The sequence below is a fragment of the Pocillopora damicornis genome, chromosome 4, assembly GCF_964200805.1.
Source record: "Pocillopora damicornis chromosome 4, jaPocDami1.2, whole genome shotgun sequence".
NCBI classification, from domain to species: Eukaryota; Metazoa; Cnidaria; class Anthozoa; order Scleractinia; family Pocilloporidae; genus Pocillopora; species Pocillopora damicornis.
The window spans coordinates 17,408,818-17,418,612 of record NC_142673.1 but is presented as its reverse complement, the minus strand read 5'-3'; the positions used below and the strand labels follow the sequence as shown (position 1 = coordinate 17,418,612).

The 9,795-nt window shown below is 39.5% G+C and overlaps 3 protein-coding genes, 1 non-coding gene and 1 pseudogene across 4 annotated transcripts in view; 4 read left to right on the top strand and 1 right to left on the bottom strand.

The window, feature by feature from the left end:
• LOC113664840 (uncharacterized) overlaps positions 1-219 on the bottom strand; it is a 10,807-nt gene extending 10,588 nt beyond the window's left edge. Inside the window, exon 1 of the transcript XR_016186251.1 lies at positions 1-219. This exon is cut by the window's left edge and continues 272 nt beyond it. This is a non-coding gene — a transcript (uncharacterized LOC113664840).
• On the top strand, positions 84-3,713 carry LOC149047063 (uncharacterized; annotated as a pseudogene).
• Positions 3,714-3,908: 195 nt separating this feature from the next.
• On the top strand, positions 3,909-4,754 carry LOC149047062 (uncharacterized). The gene has a single exon (XM_089204220.1). It carries the CDS (start codon positions 3,909-3,911, stop codon positions 4,752-4,754), a length of 846 nt encoding a protein of 281 aa, XP_089060346.1.
• Positions 4,705-5,920, top strand: LOC149047061 (ATP-dependent DNA helicase PIF1-like). Its single transcript, XM_089205237.1, has one exon. The coding sequence runs from the start codon at positions 4,945-4,947 to the stop codon at positions 5,893-5,895; it is 951 nt and encodes a 316-aa protein (XP_089061363.1). The 5' UTR covers positions 4,705-4,944; the 3' UTR covers positions 5,896-5,920.
• A 54-nt stretch (positions 5,921-5,974) lies between these two features.
• On the top strand, positions 5,975-8,391 carry LOC149047060 (uncharacterized). The gene is made up of 2 exons (XM_089205236.1): positions 5,975-6,024; positions 6,473-8,391. Exons 1-2 carry the CDS (start codon positions 6,000-6,002, stop codon positions 7,399-7,401), a joined length of 954 nt encoding a protein of 317 aa, XP_089061362.1. The 5' UTR covers positions 5,975-5,999; the 3' UTR covers positions 7,402-8,391.
• Positions 8,392-9,795: the final 1,404 nt, after the last annotated feature.

Sequence of the window (9,795 nt, the reverse complement as noted above, 5' to 3'; positions counted from 1 at the left end):
GTTCGCTGATCCAGACTGTTTCTCTCGACTTATGCAAATTCGTCCGCGGTTTAAATAGTGTTCATTCAACTGATTTCAAAAACATGGATCGGAATTCCAGCGCACAAAGTCGCGGTAGTGCACCAAGCAATTTTTATTCAATATCACGGACTCCATCCCCTTCTAGCGGTTCGAGTTCGCGAGTAAGTTAAGTTGGTCGGTCGTCATCTTCTGTCCGATCCAGCGGATCTACGCCCCTATTCTCACGAGAAACAGCGCAGCAGTTGATCACTGGCCTTGCTGCCTGCCAGAGGTCAATCGAGGAACTGCTTCGAACCGTGCGAAGTTCAAACGAGCGGGTTGAAGAACTGGCCGAAAAAGTAAAAATCCTAGACGGCAAGGTAGAAAAGCTTTCTTCCCATCCCGTAGATGGAACCGAGAGTGGTTCTGATGGACGAGGGAAAAAGAGAAAGAGAACAAAATCGTCTCTTCTTGTTCAGGTGAGTTTAAAAATTTTGACTGAAAAACCTTGGATTGCTGTTGTGGTACCTGATTCCCTCTGCTAAGTTGGCGTCATTTTGAAACGATCGAACAACGATGTATATTTCTCTCATTGAAGACTACACCCTGATGGTAATTTTCTCATTTACATCAGTAACATGATATCGCTCAAAATCTCAGTTAAGCTTAATGAATACATGTCAGTCGCTGGTTAACTTTTTAATTTTAAAAGCTTAACGGAAGCCGTTTGCTCTGACTTTTCAGTCGTTCTGTTGATCGAGGTGAGAAATTTTCATGTAAGTGTGATTAAAGCTTACAAGCTTTTGTCTTGGTACCGCTCAATTTAGGTCACTTAGATTTCATTTAGTTTGTGGAGTTTTCATGAGAGGCTGAACACAACCTGTTTGTGACGTGAGTTACTTGCTTTACCGTGAAAATGGATGTTTATAATGTTGCACTGATTGCGGCAGTATTCAAATTTGTGTAATAGGAAGAGGTTCACAAGCTCCACAATAGTAGAGACCCCGCAAGGCAATACAGAGGAAGGGAATCGTGAGTTAAAATTAAACTGTGCACTTGTTTAGAATTTAAATTCTGATAACGACCTAGTGCATGTATATCTATTTCCAACTCGCATGAAATTGTATATGATTCACGTAATGTCAGCGCGAAGACAAAGCTACAAGCGGAACTCTGTGATTTTGTTGGCAACGTTTTGCCGCCATCTTTCCTATTTGAGGAAGGACTTTGAGCTTGCCGCCTAGGTATTCTGTATAACAATAGGGGCCCGTTTCCGAAAGTTTCAATCAACTTGTGCGCGCGAAAATATTTGGACCCGGTGAGTTCTCAGGACTTTTTTAGGTCCCGGCAGAAGAATCACTCATGGCCAGCTTTCTTGGGTGAGAGTTATTCCCGCTAAATAATCATTTGCGCATCGAGACATCTGATTTCTCCATTATCACTGAGGACGAATTATGAAGAGAGTTTTAGGATAATGGTAGGGAGAAACGACTCTAAACAATTAAAACTAAGTCGCCATTTCCCCGCGCGTTCATAGGATGGAAGCTGTTGACCAAAGGCCATGTTCACCAATTTTCCTGGTTTTCGCGCGCTGCCAACTTTGCTACAACTTGGCGGGGATTTTACAAATTGAACATCAGATTTTTGGGGATTTTGAAAGTATTCTAAGTCGATCGGCAATGTTCGAAAGAAATTTAAGGGCTAGAAAACCCGAAATAAGGAAAGAAGTCAAATCAAAATTGTGCAACGGAAATCAACTGGTAATTAAAATTTATCATACAGGTTTCAGGGTAATTCTTTTTTGTGTGACTGATATAATCTAATTAAGACCCCGTCCACACTACACCGGAGAAATTTGAAAACGGACTTTTTACTCTGAAAGCGCATCAAATGTTCTCCGCTCACATTCCGCCGGAGAAATTTGAAAAAGCAACAATCACCGGCGACAAAAACGCTTGAGTGCATCCTTGAGGGTTAGGATTAATCACAAGATTATCGTGAAGTCATTGTTTTCGAAAAGCTCCGTTTTTAAAATGTTCTCTGTCCACACTAAAACGCAAGGCCAAATTCCTTCAGTTTGAAGAACGTTTTCGGAAAGCTCCGTCTTCGTCTCCGAATTAGTGTGGACGGTAGGCTTAACCGTGGAATGAAGCTGCGTTTTCGAATTTCTCCGACGCAGTGTGGACGACGCCTAAGGCAGGCTTGAAGACCCATGAGCACTTTTTCTCATATGTAGACTTGAACCCATACATTTAACCCCAAGTTTAAGAGTGAATAAGTAAAGGCACTAAGAAATTTTTTCAACGAGATACAGAGGCCTAAATATTTTGTATACTTTCTCCCAGTCAGGGTCACCAGCCCTCACAACACAAAGGTAACTCAGCTGATTGTTGATGAACTTTGCCGCCAAGGCCACCGAGGTGGATTTGGTAAAGCTGCTGTACAACGTAAGTTTACTATACAAGCAATTTAAAACTAGAGGACACCACTGCAACCAAGATAATCAGGCCCCAATCACGCAATTTTGAAATTAAAGCCTTTTTTGTTTTGTTCAGGAACTGCCAAAAAGTATCATGAGCACTTACGGAGGACTGCCCTTGGAAAAATAACGGATGAAATAAAATTGAAAAATAAGAAACGAGTAAGTATACAGTTAATATGCATTAAAATAACTTAAATGATACATTTTGAATGATGCAATGAAAGTTAGTTGAAAAGTACTAAAAAGTAAATTTTTCTTTATCTCATAGAAATACGAGAGAAGAAAAGCTCATGTCAAGGATGAGACTGAGTCCCGTGCCTTCGCAAAGTTAAGTAAAGAGCACATGTCTAGTGACGATGATGACACAGATACTGATGAAGGCGAAGGAGGATGTGTGTCTAGGCCCCCAAAATACAGGAGCAAAACTCTTGAAGCTTTCCTAAACAAGTTAGAAGCATACTAAAGGTTTAGTCCTTTACTGATATTTCTAATAGCAAGAAAGATGGAAATGTTTCTATCCTTAAAAATTGTCCAGTATTGCCAGACTGTTCCTTGTTATTGGCAATGATGGACTGTAAATGTCAGGTGGGCTTTAAAGTCAGTTTATTTGTTAGTCACCTATTAGCGCTTTTTTTCCCGGTTTTTTTTAAGGGTTGGATTTACTTCACGGTTTCAGTCAAGTCAACGGCATCTTCTAATTATAATATTGTTATTGTCTCAGGCTTGACAAGCGCAGCGAAAAGACAGAAAACGCAACAAACAAAAAGTGGAAACGAACAAAGGCTCGTAAAGGGGAGCCTGTAGAAAGAGAGCCACCCACAGGTTCTCTTAAATGGGCGCTGTCCGATGAATGGAGGGAAATCATTCAAAGGAGAGAGCAGGAACAAACGGAAATGTAAGAATACTGCTTAGCCTTTACACTCCTTATTGGATGCTGTCGCTTTTACTTTTAGTTTACCAACTGTGAAAGTGAAGCACAGAAGAATGTATAAACTATGTAAACCGATGTAAAATTCTCTGTCTCTATATATTGCATGCTATGAAAAATTTCGTAATATGCTTGTTTACTTTATACAAGGTTGTTACATTGTTTAACTAACATTTTTTTTAGTTCAACAGAGAACTTGAGGATGAAGAGACCACTGACGAAAGCCGAGCGGAAGAAAGAGAAGGAGAAGAAAGTGATAATGACAGCTCCTCAGGAAGCGATTGTGATTTTGAGAACGAATAGTTTGTTTTTCTGTGTGGGTGTGTGAGTTAAAGGAATAGTGTGATTGTACATAAATCACATATTACGAGCATATGGAATCCCCTTCCACCTTGTTGAGATCATCAAAAGCTTCTTTGACAACTTTACCTGCTGCGTTGGTGATGGTGACATCTTATTTGAAGTTCAAGTTATTTGAACCTTGTTGTGGACTGGATCATGCATCGCACCACTGAAGATCAGGTCAGGGGAATCAGATGGACACCTTTCTCCTACCTGGAAGACCTGGACTACGCAGACGATCTAGCCTTACTATCACACACCCACACCCACATACAAGAGAAGACGCATCGCCTCAACACCTTTGCAAAGCAAGTTGGCCTGAACATCAGCAGCAAGAAGACTGAAATCATGGCACTGAACGCTACCAACACACGACTAGTCCAGATTGATAACGAAGAGCTTCCTTACACAGACAGATTTACCTACCTCGGCAGTATCATCAGTAGAGATGGAGGAACTGACCTGGACATCCAGAGCCGTCTCAACAAGGCCAGAAATTCGCTCAATATGATGAATAAGGTATGGCGTTCTTCCACCTATAGTACTCGTACCAAGCTGAAGCTCTATCATAGCTGCGTCCTTACAACCCTCCTGTATGGCTCAGAATGTTGGCGCTTAACGGAGAAGGATCTATCAAAACCTTCCACTTTTCACACCAAAAGTCTTCGGCGTATTTTACGCATCTTTTGGCCTAATGTTATTTCCAACAAAGATCTTTTTGAACGGTGTGGAACCGAACCAAATGCTACCATCCTGATGAGGAGACGCTGGAGGTGGATTGGCCATGTCGCCCGCCAAGAAGCTTCCATTGCAAAAACTGCTATGCATTGGACGCCAGAAGGGAAAAGCAAGCGGGGTCGCCCCAAGATCACATGGCGACGGACAGTTGAGAAGGAGATGGGAAGACGTGGGAGGGCATCAAGTTCATGGCAAGGGATCGCCAGATGTGGAGGGAACACGTTGCTGCCCTACATGCCTGTTAGGCGTAAAGGACATGAATGAATGAACATAAATCACAACTTTGATTGATAGACGCTGCAGACAAGCAACAGGTATAAGTGATGAAGTTTTTGGTGGACTGTCAATCATATTATTTGGTGATCCTGGTCAATTACCGCCTGTTGCTGATAAACCATTGTACCATTCTAAACCTACCAGTTCTGTAGGCGAACAAGGTCATTTAGCTTACCTAATGTTTAACAACGTAATTAAACTGTCAGTAAACCAAAGAGTTCAAGGTACAAATCCAGAAAAAAGTCAGTTTAGAGATTTACTTATGCGGCCACGTACAGGAGATTGTACTGAACAAGACCGGAAACTTCTCTTGACTAGACAACTTTCCAATACAACAAACTTGACCGAGTTTCAAAATGCCACAAGACTATATTTTAGCAATGAAGAAGTTGCAAGTTACAACTTTGAAAAACTGTCTACACTTCATAACCCAATAGCACGTGTCAACGCACGTCATTCAAGTGATTTAGCTAAGAAAGCTAGCCCTGATGAAATGGCAGGACTAGAACCTTGTGTTTTCCTTGCAAAAGGGGCACAAGTAATGCTTACTATGAATTTGTGGACAGATATTGGGCTTTGCAATGGTGCAACTGGAACTGTTATAGACTTCATTTATGCAGACAATCACCAGCCTCCTGACTTGCCTCAGACGGTTATTGTGAAATTTGACAACTACAAAGGCCCATCAATTAGCAAGTCCATTTCATCATGCGTTCCTATATGCCCAATCACAGTTACTTCTCAATGTCTTGATGGAATGCATGAGCGACAACAACTGCCGTTAAAACTGGCTTGGGCAATAACAATACACAAGAGCCAAGGTCTAACACTACCAAAAGCATGGATTGACATTGGTCAAACTGAAAAAACTGCAGGCATTTCATATGTGGCAATTAGCCGAGTTAAAACACTCCGTTCTTGCATTATTGAACCAATGACCTTTGAAAGGCTTAAAGGTCTTAGAAAGTCAGCCAATTTAAAATATAGACTTGAAGAAGAAAAGAGACTTGATGAACTTGCACAAGATACATGCAGAAATTTAATTAAAAAATACAATTTTTCAAATAAATCCTCAAAGAAATTCATGTTTACTTTTGCACTGTTTTACATGTACATATTACTGGGATAGAAGACATTGCAAACGAAATTTGTAAAATAATGAAAAAAAGTTTTAAGCAATAACCTTAATCTTTTCTTTTATCAGGAAAAGACCACCAAAAGCCACCTTCCAAGATGAATGACGAGACACAATTGAAATGTAAGTAGGTTCAATAAATTATACTTTGACCAAAAAGCTCTTTATTATTATTTTTTTGATTTATTCACTGCAATACAAAACAGTTAATCCCAAAACTAAAGGAAGCAAATGGAGAGCTTATAATTAAAGAGAGGTTTTATAATTTTCGTTCTTGGAGAAGACAGAGCCTTCCGTGATATGTATGTGAATATAAACAATTTGGTTGGTGCAACTGAGACGTAAATTTCCCATTGTGTTAAGATACATGGCATGATTAGTTCAATCAGGTGTCAGTGCAAGATAAAGTTAGTGGTGGTTCAAGACCATTCCAGTAAGAATTCATATGATAACCAGTGCTATGCCATGACTACGGCTGTATATTGCATTCACATTCGACATATTAACATTCCATAAAACATGCCTACACTTGCATTATATGACATATCCACTGACTTTTCCTGTTTTGTAGCTTCTCAGAGCTCTGAAGTACAAGAAATCTTGGGCTACATCCAAACCATATCTCCTGTGAAGAAGGCCACGTTTTCCCCAACCAAATATTTCAACTGCAATATTCAAAGAAGTGACAGAGTGGTTAGGGCAGTCTGTTTCAACCCAGCAAAGAGACCCCTGCTAGAAAAGTACCAGAAAGGAAGAACAGCTGTCAGACTCCACAACATAACTTCTTTCATCAAGGATGACAGCGAAAGCATCATCATCCAAAACAACACAACTGTACAACCTGTGGTGGTACCATTTGCCCACCAAGATGCTGCAACATCATCTTCCTTACCAAGTCTCTCATTTTTACAAGAGGTATCAAAAGAGCAATTGCTTGACGTAAAGGCAAAGGTATCCAGCATCACTGCGGTCAAAACGATTAACAGTCGTTATGGCTACGCTCTACAAAGACAAGAAGTCATTCTGGTTGACCACACCACCTCGATAAAACTCATACTCTGGCAGGAACATTGTAACAAACTAGAAGATCAGAAGACCTATGCCTTACAGAATCTAAGACTCAAAGAGTCCAATGGATCACGATATCTCAACACCCCAAAGTCAGAGCAGTTTCTTTTCAAAGAGATCCCATCTTTCACACAAGACTTGGCACAAGTCACAACAGAAATAGAATCACTCACACAGAGGAAAGTGTCAGGTAAAATAATTGGTGTCCAACACGCCTCAAAAAGTCTTTGCTGCACGTCGTGCAAAAAAAAGGTTACAGTGAAATCGAATCACGAGGTCGATAAACTGGCTTCATTTTTACCCGATGTTAACCCCAACATCATATCAGAGGAAGACTTCATTTTCCATCTCCTAGACAATGAATCCAGCTTCTGCATTACTTATGACACTGCCTCTAATAAGCTAATAGAAGTTTCACTTGAGGCTATTTGAGAAATATTATTGAAATGTTGACTTTGGAAATGAGCAGTTTGAACCCTTCAAAACGCTTCTGCATTACTTATGACACTGCCTCTCATAAGCTGATAGAAGTTCCACTTGAGGCTCTTTGAGAAATATTATTTAAATGTTGACTTTGGAAATGAGCAGTTTGAACCCATCAAAAAGCTCAATGTTATCAAACTTTAATAGGAAAAGGACCTATTTTCAATTCAGAATGTTCAGTTCAGTTACAGAAGTAACAGTTGATGTTTTTTTATTATGATAACTATTTTTAAAAAGAAATATACATGTTCCTGTTCTTTTTTCATAATTAATATTCTTTATTATGATAACTATTCTTTATTATGACACTGCCTCTCATAAGCTGATAGAAGTTTCACTTGAGGCTATTTGACAAGTATTAAATGTCGACTTTCGAAATGAGCAGTTTGAACCTTTCAAAAAGCTCAATGTTATCAAACTTTAATAGAAAAAGGACCTATTTTCAATTCAGAATGTTCAGTTCAGTTACAGAAGTAACAGTTGATGTTTTTTTATTATGATAATTATTTTTAAAAAGAAATATACATGTTCCTGTTGTTTTTTCATAATTAATTTCCTTAATTATGATAACTATTTCTAAATAGAAAAACACATTTATCATCCCCGTACAACACAGAAAATGTGGTGTTAGATCTATAAATACATGTTATGAAAGCTTTACAGTTTCTCTTTCGTTTTATACTAAATTTCAGAAGTAGTTCACATTTTCAAAATTGTTTAATAACATAGATTTAAATAAAATTAATGCTTACATTTAAACACGTTTTCAACTATTCTCTTACTACTTACTAACACATAACTACAACACCAACTACAGTAAAACTTGTATATGTACACGCCCGATGGACTGCGACGACTGCCTCCTCAAAAATCATACGATATAACTAGCCTTTAAAACCTTTTCGTACACAGAGTAAATACAGGTTTCACAATACGCCATAACCCTTTATTTGACAACATACCATGGGCATATTCATCTATCCCAATAACCAAAAAACAATATTTCCCCTTTGAAATGCCGAACGCACTTCCCTAATCTCCGATTACTACTAGTTGAATAATATTTTTCTAGCGTTTTTGATTCCATTATTTCAACTTTTTAAATCCTTTTGTCATCCAGATGTTGAATGGCTGTACAAGTCTTGACCCCAAGACAGGAGCAAATGTATATCAGCATCATCAGTCTGTGGCTGACATGAACTCTGCATTTGCAGAATTGATTAATAGAGAGATTGATGAAGATATCCAGAATAGCCCATTTATTGCAATACTAGCCGACGAGAGTGTGGATATCGCTGTATATAAGATGTTGGACATTTATATCAGACTTGAGAAGGACAATGAGCCTTGTACTCGATTTGTAGGAAATCGTAATGTGCCAGATGGTAAAGCTGAAACCATATATAATGCACTTATGAATTTCATGGAAGATAAAAAATATCAACTAGTCGCGAATCTCCAGCCAGCAGGAGGAGCCTATTCTCTAGTGGATACGAGAGCAGCATGCAGACTACTCGGCACATAAGCTCCCTGCTTAGAAACTTTCATACGATTGATGAGCCAGACGTTATGGCGTATTTGGAACAAATTGATCGCCAGCAGAAACAGTGCATCAGCTATCACAAGCTAACATTAGACAAACTCAATCTGCTGATTGATTTGTAAACGCGCGTGCCGGAAACCCCGCCGCCTGTCGACCTTCTGCCAGTAACTGCGCCAGCTACTCCCATTGCGATTCCGGAGGTCGTTCCAATCCTGACACTATCAGAAGACACGCCAGGAGTCCAGCTAAACACAACGCCGTCCACATCAGCCGAGCAGCAGGGTGAACTGACTCCAACGGACCAAAATTACTTCTTCAGTCATGAAGAATTATTTGAAATAAGATCAAAGGCAGCCTCTGTTAAAAACTTTGCCGTCCACCTCACTCGCATGCTGTTTCAACCAGAGGAACTAAGGGGCAGAAATGTGCGAGGGGTGGCAAGAAAACAGCCACTTAATCCTGACAAAGTTAAAGTTATCATGGATGCAGTCTGCAAGTTCTATCCAGCTCCACCCGAAGGAAGAGATTTCCAGTGGAGAGACTGCAGGAAAGCAGTGGACACTTACCTAATAGGAATTAAGTTTTCCGACCAAACCAGTAGTTTTATTTGGCTCTGAGTGTTGTGTATTTCGATAGTTCTCGCCGTGTTTTGTTTTTTGGACCTAGATTTCACGAATAGGTTTGATGCAAATAGGATTAACGACGCATGAAATAACAAATAATTTTCTCTTGTTTTGAGATTGTTAAAAAGTTAGATCGCCGACATTTGAGTATCGCGAAAAACCATGCATGTATTTTAA